Source organism: Anser brachyrhynchus (assembly GCF_964034855.1).
Source record: "Anser brachyrhynchus genome assembly, chromosome: 6".
In the NCBI taxonomy this organism is placed as follows: Eukaryota; Metazoa; Chordata; class Aves; order Anseriformes; family Anatidae; genus Anser; species Anser brachyrhynchus.
Window position 1 is genome coordinate 11512268 of NC_137700.1, and position 22971 is coordinate 11535238.

At 40.5% G+C, this 22971-nt stretch overlaps 1 protein-coding gene and 1 long non-coding RNA gene across 3 annotated transcripts in view; one reads left to right on the top strand and one right to left on the bottom strand.

Moving 5' to 3' along the window:
• ZCCHC24 (zinc finger CCHC-type containing 24) overlaps positions 1 to 22971 on the bottom strand; it is a 110976-nt gene that overhangs the window by 75672 nt on the left and 12333 nt on the right. The window contains exon 2 of the mRNA XM_080597270.1: positions 16676 to 16876. Coding sequence (XP_080453396.1) covers positions 16676 to 16876 — 201 coding nt within the window. The remainder of the gene's footprint in view (positions 1 to 16675; positions 16877 to 22971) is intronic.
• LOC308197182 overlaps positions 6965 to 22971 on the top strand; it is a 54177-nt gene continuing 38170 nt past the window's right edge. For both annotated transcript variants that reach the window (XR_013952655.1, XR_013952656.1), the window contains exon 1: positions 6965 to 16068. This is a non-coding gene — a long non-coding RNA (uncharacterized lncRNA). The remainder of the gene's footprint in view (positions 16069 to 22971) is intronic.

The following is a 22971-nucleotide window of genomic DNA, read 5'->3' on the forward strand; positions in this document are numbered from 1 at the left end:
CAATTTGGTCAGCTTTGGAGAAACAAGCAGATAGTTTTACTGCTTCCAAGGACCAAACCAAGCAGTGAGATGCTGGAAATAGATAGCACATCAGTCACAGGCTGGCTCTATAGCCCTGTTGGTACCCAACCTGCAGTTCTCGGTGGTGACTGGGATGTAGGTGGTCAACATTTGTATCTCCAGCTTTGAATCTGAAAGGAGCAGATAGCTTTCTAGCGAGGGGGCTTCATTTAAAACGAGAAATACTTGTTTTATGTGGAAACATGAAGAAAAATACAAAGTACAATGCATGGTTTAGAGAATTGTCTTGCCATATCTGACTCAAGATTAATGTATCCATTGCACAATTCAAGTTGTTTCCATCCCATAAACACAACAGCTAAATAAAGTCGGAGTGCCACGCTAGCTGAAATTCTCAGCTACTAGTATTACCTGGGTTTTCCTGTTTGTTACACAAACAGATATTGTAGGCCATATCATCCAATATTACAAATAGATGCATCCCCACAGACTTGAACAGAAGCAAGCTCACGTGTCTGTGAGCAATGACCCTGTTAAGCTTGAGTGCCTTCAAATATAAGGTCCAACACAGAAAACAGTGCTGAAAATTTAGGAGAGGTGGTAACGCAAAAACTGATAGCAACAGAGAAGAGGGAAGATTTTGCAGCTCCTAGTCCTGTCACTGATTGAAGTGGAGAAATAATTGCAAACTGCCTGCAGTGAAAAAAACTGCAGTGCAAAGCACATTTTCTGTGAAAAAGTTGACATAAAGAGCAAAGCTAGTGCAGGTATTATGACTTAAAATGGAGTTTGGGTTTTAATTTATCTTTATTTCCCCTCTTTCCCATTCAATTGGGACAGAGAAAGTAGAATTTGAAGTCAAAATTTTACCTGTTTTCATTCTAGATCATTATTTCCTCATGTTGTAATCCAATGTATTCAGAGATTCATTGTCTGCAGCATCTAAAATGTAGTGAGTGCCTCGAGAAATTTCTGTATCAACTACTTGGGTGAAATACTACTGATTCATTGACTTGACCTGTGGGCTTTTTCTGTAGAGAGAACTCAGTATTTGAAAGAAAAAGCTGTTTTCCTCCTGATCATCTGTGTCATGATTATATATCTTATTTTCTATCCCACAGGACATGTGTTATAGTAGCTCCTTTGGAGCTGGAAATTGCATGCTGTTTGCATGCAGTCCTAATTCTCTATGAAAAGGCTCAGCTAAGTGAGAAGGACCACCAGCTCTGTAGCCTGTGGGATGTTTATCTCATTGGTTCTTGTAGACTACCCCAACAGAAAAGTCAGGGAGGGCTTAAAAGAAAAATCAGTTCCAAGGAGCTTTCTCTTCTGGAGATGTACAGTGTGGTGGTATTTACAGTGTCCAAACTCAGTTACTCATCCTAGCTAGAACTGTCATGAGAAGGAGTCAGATTTCTAAGCAGCAGTATGGAATACATCAGTGTTATAAGGAGACAGTGAAAATTTACTGCTGGATATTCAACTGCTGGTTTACAGTCTGATTTATGGAGTCCGACTAAAAAGTACTGTAGGCTTTTTCAAGAACTTCAAGTTGTTGGGTGGTGGGTTTTTTTTGTTTGTTTTTTGGAATCTATAGGTTTAACTACTGGGGCTCACTGCACTTTGGTTATGTACCTTATTGTAATGTACCCATCCAAAGTGTGCTAAAAACATCCAGAGATGAAACCACCGTGTCTTAGCTTGCTAGATATACTAAGCAGATAAATGATATGCTTTCTAGAGTGGCTTGCAGTGATGAATGAAATGCAGCCACTGGAGATTAAAAGAGAAAAGTACAGCAAAAAAAACATTGAGGTTAGAAAGCTAGATAAGGTTTGTGTCTCTGGGAACTGTATACAAGAAATACAAGAGCTGTGCTTTCCGTTCCCCATTATGTCAGCTTCAGTGCGCTAAATATCTCTTCTTCAGCCTTAATTATTCTACATCAGTGGAAAACCCCTTGGAAAGGAGACTGAATGGGTCAAAATCCTGATCTTTGATACCCTGGAAAAGGAATGAGGGATTTAACAGTAGCAGCTGGATAAGGAGAGGAATTGACTGGGGAAGAATCTCAAGAATGGAGGTGAGATAAAGAGAAGGTATGACACAGTGCAGAACGTGGGGTCAGCAGGGTCAGACCGTTTGTGCATGCTCCAGTAATTCTGCAGGAACAAGACAATACCCTGTTTCTAAAGGCTCACCATCCAAAGTTGCTTATGTCTGACTCCAGCTCCTACTGAAAACAGTAGGTCTTCGCCACAGATATAGGTCCCTATTTAAATAAACTTAAGGTGATGCTGTACACTGACCTCTCCGATTATGTTCCAACAGCTGGCAGTCTTCAGGCAACAGCTGTCTTCTCACTTCTCACACTTCCCTGGCTCCTATCTCAACTAGCTTCTGCTTTTGGCCCTTATCAGCCATCAAATGTATTAGGGCTTGTAGGAGAGAAGGCTATGAGGTAAAAAGAAAAGACATGATAAGAAGTGTTTATGAACAACGATGCTTTCATAAGATACTGCTCTTCCTCCTGAGGAAGATGGGTAAGATCCAAGGTGTTGGATCTTTGAGGTGGCATTGAGGTGGTTTGCATCCTTCGTGGAAAGGGTCACTCAGCCTGCTCCCAGAAAGAGCGGTGATCATTACAGCTCTGCCACTAGTCCCCACTGTGCTATCTTTGCACGCTAGTCCTATTGAATCTCTGCATACCACCACCAGATGAACTGCTACAACAACACAGGCTCTAAGGCAAACTCTACAGACTGCATCCAGCTCTAATCACCCAACATCCATCATCACAAATAATCACCAATGGGAACCAGTGTTCAGATAAGACCTGCTCTTGAATAATGAGCAGCTCGATAACCTTGGCTGAATACGTGGTCTGTGATCTACTGATCTAGTACTTCGAAGTGCCTGTAGCTGCAGAGTGGTTCCCTTTGCAGGAGGCACAGACATTCAATAGCTCTGTTCAGTCTGACAGCAGACACCTCCCAGAGTTTGTGCTGATGCTAAACCAATGCTCTTGCTGAGTACGTCCATGAGTAATTCTGCTATCTCCTGATGGTCAGAAGATTTATCTCTGTCATACTGGATATAGCTATGGGCCTTTGCCACTGCCCTCCAAGCGAAACAGTACAACATTCAGGGATGTGAAGCTTGAAAACCCCTTATCTGCAGAATGCTGCATTATGTCTTTTCACTACCTATGGTTACATGACTTCTGGATCAGAATTAGCTGGGACCAACTGGCCCGGAGCAGAGGCAGAGCTTGCCGAGAGCTCTGAGAGAGGTGCAAGTGCTACGAGAAGGTCCCTTCTGTTGACTGCTCTGCTTTCTGGCACAAAGGAGATTGCTACCAGCAGAGCAGCATTCGTTAGTGAGCAGAACTGAGCTTTCCCGGGTTGCAAGCTGAGCTGACATAGTGTTACTTGCTCTCACAGGAGCTGAAGCTCAGCAGCAACGTACCTTGCACTTTGAATGGGAGAAGGCATATCTGACCTAATTTTTCCCATGTTAGGGGAGACAGTTACTAAACAGAAATGCTACATTACACACACAAGGCTGACCCTGGGAAGAGACTAAAAATGCAAACCACAGACGCATGCCTTGAGAAAGCTCAGATGCTAAATTATAGGGAATGGGCACAGAACTGACTTGAGTGACTGAGAGGGAGCTTTTGCTTCATGGCCATAAATCCTCCATCCACAGGTCTGGGAAGGGTCTGTGAAGGACAGAACTTCTGTAGCAGTAGAGCAACCTTCCTCTCTATCTTGCCAATCTAGAGGAGTGCTGCTGTTGAAACATAAAGGCAAAAGTAGCATAAAAGCAACTTGTGGCTTGTTTTAAATCAAATACAATGGAAATGAGGAAAACCCACAATGTCTCACAACCTGTGCCTATGGGAACACACCTTGGAGTCAAAGCATACCTTAATATGCTCTGATGTTATTGAAAGCACAAAGGACAATGCTTTTTTCAATTATTCACTTGTCTGAAAACTACTGGAAACATTCCTTTGACTTAGTCACATAAAAAGCTTAAGTAAAAATTTATTTTTATTAAGCAGTTCCCCTAAAAATGAAGAAAATTTCTTTTCCCAAGTGGCTCCTTAGCCCAAGACTCATGGTACAGAAATTTCTTCTCAGGCCTAAAGTGTAGTAATTGTAAGGATTACATTATATTCCAGAAACGTAAAACAGAGAGAGAAAAAGATATGAAGATAGAGTTGTAGGGGGGGCTACATATGATCTTCTGAAGTGCCAGAAGACTAACTGTAGGAATTCACCTTTACGGCTTACTGGGTCTCTGTATGCTGTGGGGCTCCTGCACCGTGGTTCTGCCAAGCGTTAGGGTTCGCGTTGAAAGACAATGACCCAGAGCTACGGCTGTTGGGAAATGAGCTGGCAAGGAGACCAAGGGCTGCAAAACAAAATTCCTGTGAGGAATTCTTAGTCTGGGGAAGGAATGGACTGCGCAGTCTAAAGCTTTGTGGTCAGGGTAGGGGTTATGGAGAAAGCCTTTGGGCTGGAAAGAGGCTGCCAAAGAGACTGAGGGGGCTGTGGAAAGAATTGTCTCCGGGGAATTCTTGGTCTTGGAAAGAGCTCGAGCACCTTGTGTGCAGCTCAGCCTACGACTAGGGTCAGGCTTCAGAGAGGAAGCCCAGAGTTACAGCTGTGAGATGCTGCAGATAATCATCCAAAGAAAACCAGGGGAAAATGTTACCATTCTCCTTTCAGGTTTATTGAGTCTCTGGATGGACTGGGACCCTGAAACAGCACAGCCAAGGAAGCAAACAATTCAGTAATTTACTTCACATTGCTTTTTTATTTCTGACCCAGAATTGCCATTTGTGATGTTCAATGTAATTTTTCAGTAGCAGTGCTGAATTTGGGACATACTAGGTCTAGTTAGGGCTCAGGGTAACTGATAATCACTCAACTTCTTCTCAACTTTTCCACCAAGAATCATGATTTGTGATCAGTTTCATCTCCAAGCTATCCCCACCCCCCTGCTGCCCTCTGGTCTCTGAAAACACGCTGAAATCTAAAGTTTCAGCCATTCTAGGAATCTCTCCTGATTCTTTTTTTCCCAATCTCTGAGAAACCTGATCCACCAGATGGGTGGGAGAGCTTATTGTTTTTTTGTCTGACATCTGGATTTCATTAGCAGACTCATGCGTGCTGAATCAGGAATGGAAGCTCAGAAGAAAGCAGATGAGAGTTAAAATTGTGTTAATGCTAACAAAAAAATAAAAATAAAAATGCCCCATTCCCCTCTCCAAGTTTGCAAACAAACACAAACCATGAGTCATGTGGTGAGCTCAGTGTAAGCAGCACAGCCCTTATCAGCTGTACCCACTTACGCTAATGCTGGATGCATTAATGTCTCAAGCACCGATGGAGAAGAACATTAACTTGTTTACTTATATATGTCAACATTATTTAAAAAAAAGAATCTTTTCCAATAGTTTCACATGAGCAGCATTACTTTTCAGGTTTGTGAGCTTATGAGAGAGTCTCCTGTCTTCTATTTAAATAGAGTCAGTACAGTATGCAAGGAAATAATTCACAACATACCAACCAGGTAAGACTTGCTGCTCAGGAGACAGCTGTAACTGATAGCAGCAAGGGGGGGGGGGGATATTTTGTTTATATATTTTTTAAAAGTTTAACATGCAGCAACAGGAGAGTTGTCCTAAAAGTCAGGGTGTTATTAATTACCATAGCTCTCTTTACTGAATAATAGAAATAGTAATGTAAGCAGCAGCTGTCTGTCAGTCCTGTATGTGGTGCTGTGCTGTGCCAACAGCCTCTGGATGGTTGTTAGATCTTTTTTTGCTAAGACTGATGGCTGCAAGTATACAGCATCCATCTCTCCGAGGCACAGGGAGCTCAGGCTGAGTGCTGTGGCACCCAGCCACAGCCCTGCTGGCTGCCGGCACGAAGGGGGGCGGGGGGGGGGTAGATTAAAGTAGTATTTGTGGCTGCCTTGCACAGGGAAAGAGGGACAGACAAAACGCTTTTGGTCATGTTGTAGAACTTCAAATGAGCCTAGGATAAGGAATCAAAATTACAAAATGGAGAAAAGGCAGAATTAGTACTTCATGTATTGTTAAAATTGGCATCTGCCCCCTCTAAAGAGGGGGACCTCAACCTACACATCTGATGTGCACGTACAGCTGCTATACTCAGGCAGGAGAATGGTATCACTCAAGGTACAGCTGCGTAATGTTCTTGTATTTGCAGAAAATGGATGGAAACATTTGGTCAGTAATGCAAAAATGACCACCATGTTCTAAAATCAGAGCAGTTAGTTTCATTTGAATACCAGCACCCCAGGCTACATCAGAGATATGGCTATCTCCTGTCCTGAGAAAGTTACATTCCTGTTACAGGTGAAATGCAGGTGGATGCAAACTTGCCTGTCACAGGTGTGTAACCACCTCAGGACAGAAATGAAGCCGTAATTTTACACGGCGAGTAACAGTTTTCAAGGAAGCCTGAAAAATACTGGACTTAATTCTCCACTTTCCCGTGTTTGGTGTAAACACTGACAGTGGCAGGCGCAGCAGAAAACCCCAAAGTGTGACCATGGTGGTGGCTTGTCCTCATGTAAAGGGTTCAAGAGAACCAAGCCCAGGCACACCTGGCATTACAGGACAGACTTCTTGTTCTGGATAAGAATGATCAAGACAACAGCACAGTTTTAGCCTCTCGTCATTTAGTCTAGGTTATTAGACCTGCTAAACCAAGACTTAGAGAAATCTGTCTTAAGTAGCAGACCCCTGATTTGTATTGAGCAATAAAAAATGCAGGCCTGGAATTAGTATTATTTTTTATTTTTAAAAGCTGTTTAAACCAATGCATTCTTTTTTCCTTTAATAATGAATCTCCTTTATCTCCTTTGACCTTCTGGGGAAAAAAAAAAAAAAACAAAAAAAAAACAAAACAAAACAAAACAAAAAAACATTTTTACCCCACCATTTCTTTGAAATGAGGCTTTCTCACTGCCACTTGTTGCTCTTCCTTCTCTCATTTTCTCACCTCTGCAATCAGGCATTAGGGGTAAGAATAACATTCTCTCTGCTCTCACTTGCCACTGTGATGGTCCCCTTCCTGACCCATGAAAGACCCCGTGGGCAGTGTTGGGGAGCATGTGCTTGGGCTGCAGGTGGTGTGGGTGTGCTCACCCAGGTGGAACTATTGATTTGCCTGGGCTGTTGCAGAGTTTTATCTATAGCTGTACACCTGTGACATGGGTTAAAATTAGAGATGGATTCAAAACCAGTATTTTGTATGTGAAATCCCTGGGCCTGGGAAATTACACTGAACTCATGTCCAAAATTAAAGCTCAAGACCACATCTAAAGTTTAGTTGAAACGTGCTCTTTCTCTGCAGAAAGAAAAAGGAGTTGTTTTCAGGACTCGGTAACACACATCTCCAAAGGTTCTGCTCTACCCCATGCACATTTCTGTACAGCCAAAAAATGAGATAGAAACAGAGAGTAGTGAGTGTCTTGTGGAAAATCAGGCTAAAATCTGAGGCTGAACTAGTAATCAAGATTATGTCACTTCCAAAACGTCTGCTCTAACTGCTAAAATCTCCAAATATTTCAACTTATGGGCCTGTCCATGGGCTTTATTGCCTTAGCTAATAATTTGGCACTGACTAGGCCCTGACATGAAAGGCTTATTCTCCATTTTGTCTAATTGCTATAGTAACATTTTAGCTTTTCTGAGCTGTAAAGGAAATTTAAAAGAAAAGACTTCTTTTTTAAGGAAAGAAACAGTTTTCTGCAAACTTTGGAAATGTCTCCTTAAATAACAGTCTCGTCTTAGTGACATGTCAGACAATTTCTGGTATAAAATGTAAGATGCAAAGGAAACAAGTTTATGGAAAGCTTATCAGCAAATTTGACTATTACCTTATTGCGAGGTGTATTTTGCTATTAAAAAATAAATGCGAGAGTTGAAGATATTTAGCATTGGTGAGGTGATGCAGAGAAACAGAATAGGAATTGAAGCAGGACTTGTGCCTGTGGTCTGAAGTTCTGTTCTCAACTCTTTTCAGTTGGGCAGTTGGGGAAAACATTAGGTTTCTGAGACTCATATTACACATCCGTACTACATAAATACACTGACTTTCTGGACGTTGAGTGGAGTCAGAGCTAACACTTGCAGAATATAAACAGGAAAAAATATTATGCAAGTGACTGCTTAATGGTATTAATTTTAGGGAACAAATACTTTTTTATAATACTGAAAGCACTAGGAGTGGCCTTATGTGGAAAAAAATCTAATTCAAAAGAAATACAGTTTCTGCTCTCACTTGAATTTGCAAGAAAATTAGCATGATTAGATTGATGGGTCCTCAAAGTCTTTGGGTTTGATGTTTTAACAGTTACAAACACTGACTGTCCTTTCACAAGTGTGTACTGAGTGGTACTGCTGTAACAAGAAACCTGCAGTTTTAATAGCATCTGCGCTAAATTGCCATTAATTTAAGGCTAAAACATGCAACTTTTACTGTGCAGGCAGCAAATGGCAGCTCTATCAAAACGTGCTCCTTGTGCGAGAGCACAATGACTGGAGAGTTACTCTAAAGGGACAGCCCCTTTACAGACTAAATGCAAAGCAAGCCCATGAACCCCAGCATCACTGACAAGATCAAATGCTTTGTTCTCCAATACATGTAATGCCTTCCAAAATAAATTTCCTCCTCAGGTCTCCCTTTGTAGCACCAGGATTGATGATTGTAAATAAGCCAGCTGGCTCAGTATACTCTGTGAGGTCTTCTATAAATATATATGTATGTATTTATAGATATATATTTGTTGTTATAAGAAATGCCTGTTTGCTTCAACTTTTATATTTTAGCATTATTGTATTTTGTGCAAAAGTACTTTATGTAAAAGTGCAGAGAGGAAGGATTGTGGTAAATGTTAGAGCTGGAGATATATCTCAAAGAACAATCAATGATCTCTTATAGCACAACCTGAAAAGTTGTTTAATTATCATAAAATAGACTCACAGAATCATTAAGTGTGGAAGGGACCTCGGGAGGTCACCAAATCCAAACTCCTGCTCCAAGCAGGACTAACACTGAGTTCAGGTCAGGTTTTCTACGGCTTTGTCCAGTCAGATCTTGAAAACTTCCAAGTACGGATGGAAATTCCACAACCTGTATTTCACACTAAACCAAAATACTCTTATGAAGTGAGAAAACATGATTCACCTCATGTTCCATTACTACTTGCTTATCAGTGCAAATGAGGAGTTTATAAACAAGTGAGGTTTTGACCTGGTAGTCTTTGCTCTACCTTATCTCCAAATCAGCTTGCGGAGAGCTGGAAACCAGACGTTACTTTCCCTCTTGAGAGGAATGCTCATAGTAATTGTTTCCAAGCTAAGCACTTAATTATGGTTTATCATGAGTTTTACTGCAAGCTAAGCAAATACCAAATTGTTAGTAAATAGAGTTCAGATTTAAACCAGTGTAATAGCTATGTTCAGTCTACTTCAAAGAAGTTGATAAAAGCCTCCCGGTGACTTGCCCAGGATTTGGATCTGATCTGTTGTGCACAGTTTTAAATTAAATTATGCATGTTCAATGTAATTAGCTGTGTTATTAATATGCAGATATGCAATAATAGCAAAATAAGGCTGGGAGATTCTCTGGGAGGTTCTTTCACTTGTCTCAGGACAGGATCACGTGAAAATTCTGATGTCTGTTTATCCATAGTATTCCAAAAGTTTTCCAATCATCAAGAGCCTCCCCAAGCACTCTATTTCAATGCCTTCCAGTGCCTCCCAATTAGAAACAGCCAAATTCAAGCCCAGTGCTCAGGACTCATTAGCTGTGGGTCTGGAAAACAAACCATGCCCTTTATGGAACGTTTTAAGCATATTTGCAATTTATTATGTCATTTGGGATAGGACAAACAACATTGGTTCTGCAGCCTTTAATCAGTAGTCATGTTTCAGAGACCCGAAGTAAATCTCCTTCATCTCTACACTTCCCTGAATGACTGTGCTGAACCTGGACCCTGATGAGGCTTTATCAGTGCTGAAACCCTCTTCAGTTGAAATGCCAGGTATCTGTGAGGGTCTAGATTTAAACAGCATTCATCTCCTGAAGTCCACCTTGCTGTCAGCGGTCACCCCCCTCAAGTTTATCCAGATAGCAAGTATGCAAGTGAGATACAAAAGCAAATAAGAAGTTGGAACACAGCGAAATGCAGTCCAGTTGTGAGGCAGGTCTTCCAGTGCCAATCCCACAGCCACCTCATTGACAGCAATTGCACGGGACCCGAGAGGCCACCCCAAGGTCACTGCGAAGACCAAGCACACATGCTCTCTAACAGTATTTGCCTTTAGCACATCTGTTTACATTGCATTTCCCACAGCAGAAAAGCTTGAACTTGTACCAGTAATAAAGACTGAACCACAGTAATAATGGCTTAGTGATGGTACATAAGGAAGAGTTTGGTTTTGGCTGCTCTTCCAGACTTTGGGGAATGCAATTATCAAGGAGTGTGCTAAACAGGAAAGGGGAACAGACACAGTTCACTAGATATTTCTGTTTTCTTTTTCGCTATCTAATTGCTCTTATTCTGGTATGTTAGGGTTCGGTATCTTCTTTCGAAACACCCAGTTTATCAAACAACAGGATGTAAATGCCACACGTTGCAGCCATGGTTTCAGGAGTGCTTTGGGTGCATGCTCTCAAAGCAGGGCTGGTGGGATTCCCTCTTCTCAACACACAGCTGGCCGAGTGGCTCGCCCCTCTCATAAATGGTTTAAAGGCATGACATGAGCTGATTTTGCAGAATTTCCAAAATAGAGAGCAATGAGTATCTTTTGATGTTTCAGACTTTTAAAGCACCTTAAATTTCCAGAGGTAAAATGGATGTTACAAAATTACAGCTCACCAGACTTTTGTTACAAGATTTCTGCAAGTGCTCACAGTAAAAACAGAAAAAATCTGAGAAAAATGTATTCATCTTATCTCACAAACTCTGAGAAACTTGGCAGGGCTAAGTTCAAACATATGAAAAAAAAAAAAAGAAAGAAAGAAAAAATAACCTGCAATAAATTCTGTATTGTATTTGAAAACCTAGAGTTTTCAAAGTGACTGCATATAGCAAAAACAAAAACAAAACAAAACCAAAAAACTTAGCCAAGTTCAAATCATCTAAAACAATTTTATCCAAGTTCTGAGTGGAAAAATATGAATAAATGAAAGTAGTATGTTGTGTATAAACAAGCAGAAGGAGAGCCTCAAATTGTTCCAGTATGTCATGATGTGGAAGCTTAGTACGTGCATAGGTGTTTGTAAAATGAATACCTAAGAAGTACAATTTCTTAGAGATTCAGGTGAAGAAATATGCACTATTTAAAAAGGGTTAATGTGTTAGTGTGTATTTTTAAAATAGAGAATTAAGGGTCTGGATACGAATAGATTTGTCTTCTGAGTGCCATGTGCAGTTTGAAAACAATTACAGCACAGATTACCAAAAAGGTTTTCTGTCTGTATTGGCCTTATTAAAAGCAATGCTACTGTACCAGAGATTAATTTACCTGTTGTTTTCTTTTATTATATATCCCATATTATCATCTTAACCTCTGTAAGAGGGATACTGGTTTTAGTGATTCGAATGTCTTTTTATCCAAAACAGGGATTCACCGTCAGGCTTGTACTAACTCTCCCAGCCCACAGAACTGAAGCATAAACAAGCAAGATCTGTACAGCACGGTATCAATTGCCAGTGAGTATATTCTGATCAAAAACTACAGTGAAACCTGCAAAGCTGAGCCATATAGGGGTTCAGATTCCGATGAGACTGTAGGGCTCATCCTGTAACTGAATAAGAATACCGATATTTCTCTCAGTTCACTGGAGAAAAGACTTGTTTATTTGGAGGCCATCACTAGATAACCAAAAGACTACTGTAAAATGTAGAAATTATAACTATATTGTTTTCAGAGTGAATTTTAAAGACTTTTTCAGTCTATGATCTTCCTTCACTTCAGAGCTTTCTGAAACATCATTTTCCACTATAAATATATATTTTTATTAAGACCTCTAAGCCAAAAACCAGAAGGGTAAAATGTTTGTTTTTGTAACGATGACAGTTTATTCATCATTGCCATCACAGCCAGCCTTTGGTACCTGGAGAAAGCACAGCTGTGGACTCCTTGAATTTTGAGGACACTTGAGAGCCTTTCACAACCATAAGGCACAAGACAAATGAGATGACTGCTTCAGGCATGAGAGTTGCTGCAATCGTGCAGCCAAATAGCTGCCTGCTGAGCTAGCTCTGCTGCCAAAGACCCGCTATATCTGACTACAGGGAGGGACAGCTTCAGGGCAGCATGATCTGGCAGACCGAGCTGTGGACGGGGAAAAAAGGACTAAGCTCAGCTTGACGCTGATTTCTTCCACATCCTGCATGAAACCACAAAAGCAAATCTATGCAAACTCAGGCAGCCACAGTAATTACCTACTACTCCCGTTGACTTGAATACGTATTCTCAAGGTACTTTAGTTTGGCAGGATCTGCTTCAAAGATCACTGTTGCCAAAGGAAAGACTCCCATTGTTGGCCTCATTAATATGGATCACACCATGCGTTTCATTCACAGAGCTAAAAACGCAGTCCAAAATGAGACTAATGTTGCATCTTATCACATATATACCTAAGGTAGTATGTCTGTATTTCTATGAGTATGCACAGGCATTATCCTCTATCAGTATAGCACAAAATTTGGAAATACGCTCTGCAACAGTTCTGTATCTCCCAGGGACTGGACTAAACAGTTTTCAGAGAGCTTGGCACTAGCAGGGGTTACAGAACAGCCTCCTCAGCAAGCATTCTGTACAAGGTGGCTGGAGTCATGTATTTTTAAGTGACTAGGTCTGCGTACATTTTCACAAAAGGATTTGACAGCGCTTGAACGTGGTTAGGACAGAGAGACCAGCAGATGGAACTTGTGCTTGGCAGAAGCACGCAGTAAAGCACTTTGGAAACTTTGAGTACAGTGATGCTGTGCTGGAACTCTGGGCTTGGACACTTCCAGGACAAACCATTACCTCCCAGATTAACAAGGGGAATGACATAGGCAGTAAATGAGGTCTAGGATCTGTGTCCACATCTTTCCTTCCAAAAGAAAATTTTGAATAATGCTGAAAGTTCAATCATTCACTGACTTCTTAGGACCTGAACTAGGACTTTTATTCACACATGTCCGATATACTGCATCTACCCCCTTATGCTGTACTTTGTGTGGGTTAGATCTATATGACAGCATTATCTAATATGTGATTCTGTGATTCTAGGACTGAGTGTAGAGTGGCAACATCACAGAAAAACGGTAATCACCAAAACATTACACTGTAAAGAAGCAAGATTAATTTTGTAGAGGCCATGCACAGAACAGAAGAACCCACTGTTCATATTTTATAGAATTTAAATATATAGACTACATTGATAATAGGTGAAAAGAAACAATGTGACTTTTTAAAATGTCTTCTGTAAATTTCTGCATCTACGTTTTTCTAAAAAACAAAACAAAACAAGAAAAACAGAAGTTTGTTAAATCCCATTTCAGTTTCCAAACAGATTATTTTGAACAGGATATCAGACAAAGTGCAGATACCCGGGGTACTTAAGTCCTAAAGCTGGCCTTTTTTTCAGTTATAATTATTTAGCCTCCTCGAAGATGATCATCACTTAAGATAGAATCAATACATGTATTTCCATCAGTACGGTACACTATCGACTCTTACAGTAACTGAGAAATAACATATCTTTATAATGTTCATAACAAGCAGATTTAAGGGAGGATATAAAGTCTCAAAGTTGTTACACAATTTCTTTGTTATGCAGGAAAAACTCTGTAAAACACCCCTTTCAAAATCTGTTTCTTATTAGGCAATCGCATTAAAAAAAAATTAAAAAAAATGATTTATTGATATGCATTTTGTCCAACTCAGATTAGTTTATCCCTTGTCTCTTTCCAAACCCAAGTACTTAAAATATGCAAAACTACTTTGCTTTTTTTCTGTAGAATTTGCAAAACAACTTTTATTTTTGACAGCATTAGTAAAACTTAGCTTTGAAATCTAAGTGATGAAGTAGTGTATGTAATGTTCAAATAAAGAAATCAATTATCATCAAAAGGAGTGGTAGCAAATTGGGTCTTTCTAATAAAGGTCTGACCCTGCTGTCAGTACTCCATTCTTGTGCACAATGTTTTCAGAGTTTTGAAAGTAACTCATGCACACCAGGTCATCCCCAGTTGATCTGTTCTCAGATTTAGAGAAAATAAGGCAAGTGCTTAAGTTCCTGTGAAAATTTGTCTTCTCTTGTTCAAGAACACATTTCACTGCTGACTAGCACTTGCTTGTGTTAGAAATCTCCAGAAAGAACTATTTTCATATCACCTGCTCCTTAAGTAGGACTTGAAATTTAACTTTGATTTGTAGAAACAGGTAGGTGCCTAAACAACACAGGGCACCAATGAGGTCTGATCTGGGGTGCTTTATGTGTTTGTAGTCGCACATGTTCAAGACAGTGGAAAGCACACAAAGACAGCCATGAGCACTGGGGAACAGAGAGGGTGACTACCTTTTGTGAGGGGACCGAGAAAGTCTGGCTCAACTAGCCCTACAGAACGCATGCTGAGAGAGGATATGGTTGCAGTCTATTAATACATCCTGAGATAAACACCAGGCAGGGAGATGAGCTATTTCGGGGAAGGACACTGTTGGCAAGAGAACAGATGACTATACAGTGGCCACGAATTACATTTATCCTGGAAATTGACAGATTTCTAATTATTACAGTGAGGTTCTGGAGCACCTTCCAACTAGAGCAGCAGTGAGGGCAAAATACTGAAGTACTTTCCAACTAAAACTGGATCAGTTTACGAAAGGCGCTGGACGATATGGCTGCCTGTAACTGTAGCTACAATGTCCTCCAGTCATTACTTGCTTATTGGCCAGCCATGGGCTATTCTCTTTAGAAAGTATTTTCATTATCTTGTTCACAGAGAAGTTGAAGATATTGCTAGTATAAACTTAATACATGGGAAAAAATACACAGGATGTGCAATTTAAGTAAATTAATCTTCCTACCTGCAAAACAAATAATGCATTTCTCCTCCAATTCTGACATGTCCACTTGAGACCATCAGTGCGAGTTGCAGCTTGCATGAATTGGTCATCACAGGACCCATTGCATACATTTGACTTCCTACACCGCAGGGCACGGTCATCTCCCCCAGCTCAGCACTGTCATTGCCAAGCACACCCAGGAGTTGTAGTTTTAATCCCCTTGCTAAGTAATGTATGCTGTTACATGGTCCTGTCTCAGTATTTTACTGTAGCATGCTAAACTAAGTGCATTAAACACAGAGGTATGCAAACTGGAGTATTTTTGAGCTTAATCTTTCTCAAGGAAAATTTCACGTTTTCTTCAAGAGAACTGCCTTACTCAACGTATATTAAAAAAATATGAAGTAAAAATATTTTCAAATGCCGCGCCCAGGTCTGCAAATGTAGTTTAATTCCACAGCTTTCATTAGAACTAATGAAAGATATACAGCTAAATTCCATGAAGAAAACAGCTTAGCCCATGCATAGCAGCAGTTGGAATACACTCAGTTAAAGCTCATCTGACATTAGACTTGATTTCACACTGACCTTGCTCAGCTGGCAAATGCTTTTCTGACTGTGTTTTGGCTTATAAGTCTGACATCCCCGACTGCCACAAACTGTGGTTAATTCTACGCAGATTAATTCTGCTGAAAGTCACACATTAAGAGGGTAGGAGGTTAAAACCACAGTAAGTAGATAACAGTAACGTCCACATTTTTATTTCTAGAATATTGGCAGAGCTTGAGTTTCCTTGGGACTCTACATAGAATATTACTGGAGTTGTGGAAGTTTAAGCCAGAAACACAACTACATCCAGCTGAAACTTGAGAGGATGGAGAAACCTTGCACATTGTGGCTTGGATCCTCAGGAAAAAAACTGCAGATCGGTAAGTGCTTTTAGTGCACACAGGTTTATGCCGCTTTTCTATGGAAATAAATATTGCCAGCTTTGCCACTACAAAAAAGTTCTTGGAGTCCAAGACCATCACATCTTGCCAAGTATAGCAAACCACTTCTATCAGAGGAGACATTTTGCACTAGATAAACTTGGAGCTTGTGTTACTGCAAAGCTAATTCAAAGTTCCCATCCAGTGTAACAATTTCTTTTCCTTTAGCATATGTAACTTGTTATATTTTTTATTAAGTGCCATTGCTAAACTGACTATAGGGTGTGCTGCTTGAAAATGTAGTTTACACAATCTTTGTGACAGAAAGTTACATATTAGCCACTTTTTAAGTTTCCAAAATCTACTTACTCATGTGCCTTGAAGAGTATCTTTGTAATGCTTATCTGGGGAATGAAATAGCAATTTTTTTTCCATCGGCATTGTGATAAAGAATGGATTAAAGGAACACATGGCTAGCTTGGCATTTTGTCAAGATATTTTTTCAGTGCTACTCTAAAGAACTATTTAAGTCAAATTCTGTGTTACTAAATGAATGAACATTGAAAATTTTCATGAGGGTTTTTCCAGAATATTGTATATTGCTTACCTGTGGGCAGTCTTTGATGTAGTGTCCCTTGTTAAAGCAGAGGTGGCACAGGTAGTTAGGAGGTGGCCTCTTGCTGGGTTTTCTGGCTTCTGAAGAAAGGGATAGGTCAGAAAAATGCTCAGTGAGGGAGCTTAACCCATCCACTATGTTGTTAAGGGAGCCATAAGGAGATGCACTCTTATACAGACTGCTGCTCAGAGCCTGCAAAAGAAAAGAAAAAACTTACATGAAATGTAGCACATTAAACAATTAAAGATTGTTCTCAGACTGATCTGGGTAAGGGAAGGATGAAAATAGCAGAAAAAATGTGAGAAGTTTTTCATTAAGAACATGGCTGCCTATTTGAGGTAGCAATATAGAGGTTATTAATGAAGAGGATTTCTTGAAGGCAGAGCTGGTCACCCCACTGCCGGGGAACGTATGGAGCTTGCCACGGTTCACTTAGCCCAACCTTTCCACTGAGCAGTGATTGCTTTCTTGTGTTTGATCGTACCGCAGTCATGGTGTGGTTAGAACACACAGGCAAAAAGAACAACCCACAAAAGGCAACATTTTTGTGTCCAGAACTATTTACAAGAACAATACTGAAGTCAGGGAAAGGAAAAGAACACCAAGAAAAACACAAAGTAACTTTTAATTTCCAATCCAGTTAACGTGACAGTCAACACAGAGTCCTGTGTTGAAGCAATAACAAGAAATGTCCAGATCTACATCTATCTGGGATTTCCTATGGGGAAACCTTCTGTGATTCAAATGTTTTCTCCTAAATGGTAAATACCTAGTTTTTTGTACTTCACCTCTATAGGATCTTCACTCTCTCAATCTGCAAATCAAAACCACGAGCTCTTAATTTGTTATTCTGTTGTTCTGAAACTAAAAGAAACCCATAATCACCTATATACATAATCTTCCTAATGGAGATAACAAGTATTCATTCTCTTTAATGTTCTAAGACTCAAAAGAAACTGTGTAATTGGAATTTAAGGAATAAATGATAGCTTTCTTTTTTGTTTTGTATTTTTGAACGTGGTAATGAATCACTGTAGGAACAGAACAAACCCGTGTCCTTTTCACCCTGAAATGATGGGACACATTTGATAGGGTGTTTCTCTGTTAGGTCTGATATGCCTCACAATAGTGCTATAATTGTGTAATTCTACTGGCATCAAAGAATTACTGCTGACTTATGGGAAATTGAGGTAAGAAGACATCCAATCTGTGCCTCTAATGGAGACCTTATTTTTCAGTGCTATTAAATCCAAATATTTAAATGGAGTCTTCATATATGTTATTCAGGTATTTTGCAGGTGTAGAGAAATTGGTTGAGATAGCTTGTGAAATAGATTTTAAAGGGGATTACATTTATCTCAGAGATCTCAAATATTCAGGGTATCTGTACAGTGAATGTGGTTTCTGGGTATGAGTCACATATTGAAAGAATCCTGTGGAAGCCCTAGGTACCTCTCTGCCCACTCTTCCTGGAGTCAAACGCAGCTTACTGATCTCCACTAACCTCCATACAAAGCTAAAGCTGGTGCACGGCAGCAGGATCAATCCAAAGGGACACAGAGTGGGAGTGCAGAACCCCAAACCCTGCCTTCACCTTCCCATTGACCTGCTCACTGCCCCAGAGAAAGTGATTACAATTCTCTCTGCCCTTTTAGTCTAGGGAATGGAATAGGATGTTTTCTATTTACAAAACCATAAGCAGAATGAGTCCAACATCATGGGCGACTTCATACATCATCTGGCACTAAAATACCCAACATTTAACTCCAGCACAGTGCCGATATAGTTCTGTACTGGTTCAAGATGTTCTGGCTGCTGAAAGGAGAGTCAGCCACTTTGTTTCAGGGGTTAAACCTGTACATTTCAAAAGGAAAAGCTATTGCACAAACTAAAGAAAAGGTTTTAGCTGCTTTAGTCATCAAGTAAGCAAAGATACCTCCAACAGTCCCTGGAATTTATTTTCTAGGATTTATTGGACACTATTGGAATGAGAAATTCTTGGCATCAAATTGCTAAAAGGAAAGGGAAGTGCTACGGATGCCAAAATACTATTAATTAAGGGTCTCCAAGAAGTTCTTGTCTCCCTAGGAGCCACTTTCTCTTACATACACTTGGAAAATACAAAATCTTTCTTCTTAAGAGTCCCTCTTAACAAGAGATTCTTACAGTACTTCACATGCATTAAACACATCAGTAACTTTGCAAATTCCCTATAATCTGATTTTTACAGAAGTGTGTATATCCACACAGAATGTGTGAGATCCCAAATTCTTTACCTTTCACTGAAATGTGGAACAACCCCTGGGGATGCAGAATGTGTAACTCCCGCTCACCAGGAGGCAGCTAGTCCTGTCCCCAGGGCCAGCCCAGTGACAACTCAAACCATGCCTACCTGCTGCTTTCATTGGGCTTTGAATGAGACATATGGCTCGCAGAGTTGAACGTTTTCCTTTCTACATACCCTTTACACTGAGATACTACAACCATTATAGCAGAGCATGGATGTGTTAGGTAATTCTCTCCAACACAGATACTTCTTGGCATTTTTCAGGTCAATGGGAGAACCAACAGGTTGTAAAGGTCACAGTTTTGGTCACCCCATCAGTAAACCTTCTTTACAAACCTTTGTTTGTTTAAACCATGGCAGCCAGAAGCCTTGTGAAAGGCCAGGACTCCATCACAGACTACTGGCTGTATTGACATGAAATCTCAGTCTTAGCAGACACCCACAGCTCTATGGCCAAAGTGTGACACGTGGCTCTGAAAGCAGCCACCTGGTTCAGCTGGCAGGGCATTTGTGCAATGTGTGCCAAAACACTGCCATGAGACACTTCTCTATAACCGTCTTAAGGCCCAGTGTTAAAACAAGAAAAGAAAAAAAAAAAACGGCAGATGACGGCAGAAGAGATGATGGACATTTTCAACATCACTGGGGCTTCAAACAACAATAATTTCATTAAGGAAAATTCCTAGACAATCCCAAGATGCAGCCTGTCCCTCCTGGTACAGAGTCAGGCAAATTGCTTCAATGGTTCCTGCCAGCTTGACCTGGAAAATGGTCTTACATCAGTTCAACTCCGAGTCAATATGAAAAGAGTATCAATCTGGCACTTGAAAGGATACCATGAAGAGCACCAGTGCAAACAGAGCTACATCCTGTCCCTAGCTGTGGAAATCTCCAGTTCTTCACAACGAGATGAGGAAAAAAGCCGTTCCAAAAAGCCCAGTTATATAATAAGGGTGGTGGTGGGAAAATTCATCCTGGCCCTGGAATGAAATAGCAAAAGCCCAGGAACACATAAAGAATACGATGAAAGCAAATGGTGATTTAGCCCATCCTGTCTTTGTAGAAGACAAGGGATGAATGAATATCGCTGAGATACATAAACCAGTATTTTTTGTCTGGGACGCTTAGCAAATCAGCAATTGAGCCCTTGCTGAGCGTTTGCACTGCTGCGAAGGGAATTTTTAAGGAGGGTTTTGAACAAAAACTTTGAATTAGTTTCACACTTAAAATGTCCAGGGGATGGTCGGGGTGACAGGAAGAACGCTGATGGTTTTATAAAGATGACAGTAGGCAGGGAAACAGGAAGGAAGAGAGCATTCTGACTCGCTCTGACTTCAAGCATAGTGGTGCGGATCTGTGAGGTGCCAGGGAGACCGCTTCTCTGAGGGGTTCCACCAAAAGCAATGACTGCTTTGTGCCCATGGGGTGCCCCTAGCAAACTCAGCCTGTTTCTTTAAAATGAAGATAATATTTTTAAACCACAAATAATATCTCCCACTGGGAGCCTCGCTTTGAGCTACGGCAGGATTTGAGCTTGGCAGTGAAAGGGTTAGAGCTCTCAGGGAGCCCAGAGACCACACTGCATGTCTTAATTAGGAGGCTCATCAGCCCAGCTGCAATGAATTCAGGATTTCCTTATCTTGCTGCACTGGGAGGGTGGGGGAACTACTGGTAAAACTTAGAAATGTGCTTGGTGGGAAGTTCTGGCTGATAATGTAAGTTTGGTTGTTGTTTTTTGGTGTTGGTGGGTTTGTTTTTCTTCTTATTGTGAAGCTTGTTGACTTAGTTGAATGGGAACCAAACTGAAAATCTGGTGGTCTGTTTTTAGAAGGTAACCTCTCTGCTCTGCAGGTCTTCAAGCTGCATCTGTCGGTTGTGCTGGGAAGCAAGGCTTCCTTTGTTATTTGTTTGCAAAGTGTTTCCAGTTAAAGGGTATGCAATCAGTAAGGTTCCAGTCCAGCCCTTTGTGACAGAGGCAGCTATTGTCTTCTATAGCTGCCTTACCCTGCTCCCAGTTGGGCAACACATGTGAGTGACTGAAGGGTTCCAGTATCCAGCTCACCTCCAAGAAATGCCTGGTTACGTGAAGGATCTGGCAAACACGCTCAATTCCCTTGGCTGGTCCCCGCCTTTCAGAGACAGTTCTGGGGATCAGTGTGCCAAGAGGTGAATAAGGAAACACTGGAACAGAATTTCTCTCTTCAGCTTCTTTTTCAGCATTGGTATGATGTTAAAAATGAAGGAAGTGGTGCTGTATGCAATGTGATGATGCGTGGCACACTTGAACAAATAGGTGATAAGCCTTTCTTTCTAACCATCTCCTGGTATGGCTCTTGCTTTAATTGTAAAGGTATTTTTTTTAACTACGGTTAGGAAGCACAGATGCCATAATAGCATTTCAAATATGACAATGTTTAATTCTGTCCAAAGGTGATGGGATTACCTGTTTTTCCAGAGCCCTAGTTTATAGCTGATATTAATAACTGATAACAATCTGCTCTTGTGAGAATGGCACCTTGTTATTAGGACTATAGGGGCTGATTTATTTATTTATTAGGATTTATTTAGGTATGGGATGGAATATGTAGGGGCATGCCTGGGAAACTCAGTTTCTGCCCAGAGTTCAGTTTCTGGCTGCTGAACCGTGAAGGTGGTGGTAAGGGCTGCAGATCCACTTGTTACCTGAAGCCGGAATGACGTGTGTTGGTCTAACTGGTTAACAGCCTGTGCCTGGCCAGTACATTTGTTTAGGGCCCTTGGGTTGTTGGGTTTTATTTTTATTTGTGAATTACACTTCAAAGATTTTTTTTATCTCTGTCCCCTTGGAAAACAAAAAACAAACAAAACAACCAGCCAAATAAACAAAAAACCCAAACAAACAAAACCCTACGCCGGTACCCAATACCTCACTAGTTAAAAAAGAGGACAGAGAGAAGTATTTAAACTCTGTAAATAAGCATGAAGAAAATGCAACTTCTTGTCCTTCTTGAAGAGGACAGATGTTTAAGCCCAAATACAGTAGCGAAACCTGGATAGAAGGAGCTATATAATTTTCCTAAACTGTTGGATTCTGCACGTAGTAATCTCACTGTTCTCACAGATGTCCTTCTTGGTTTCTGCTCGTTAAAGGATTTATCACTCAGGTTTGCAGAGGTGACTACTCCACCTTAGCAGGATAACTTCCTTTGGCTGTGGTATCATTACTGTGATTATTTGACCTGAAATCCAGTGATTTAATGCTTTTTCTTAAAAAAAAAAAAAAAAAAAAAAGCTGTCTAATACTCAAATATTCTTCCCTATTTATAGCCGTTTAACAGAATCTCTAAGGACTTGCGAAAGAACCTGTTCAAGCTATAAGTCGGTACAATTTGTGCTAGTTCTCTCCACGTTTTTATTAATTGCATATACTGAGGTGAGCTCCTATAGTACTTCAGTATTCTTATACTGTCATTAGTTCTTCCATGACATGAAATAGCCTGTAATTGGAAAGCAATGAGCAAAGAATTTTTGATGACTTATTTTTGCTTTGGTATTTTGCCAACATGCTAAAGCAAACAAAAATAAAGCAGCCTCAACTTCCAGTGTTCACTTTAAGTCAGCAGGCGCCATGGCTGTTTGAAGTTTGCTGGAAAAAGGAGTTGGGTTGCCCTGTCATCGGCGTGAAGAAGTAACGTTTTCATATACTGTAAATTATAAACATTCTCCAGTCTGTGAAGTGTCTGTGATGGTAACCAGACTAGCTACACTAATTATTAGCCCTGCACTGAAATGTCAAAAGGTGCTGAAGTTGTTTATCAGCTTGGATTTTCATGAAGATAAGAATTGAGTACATCCCTGCGCTGTGTCATGAATAAAACAGTAGGACAGACAAGTCACTGCCCTCACTCAGTTGCTATTTTTACGTGAAAGGAGGGAGAAAACTGAAGCTATCAGAACAGTAATTCAGTGGCTTGTACATGCTCATATACAAAACTTAACCTGAGGGCCTGCGTCTGTCTTC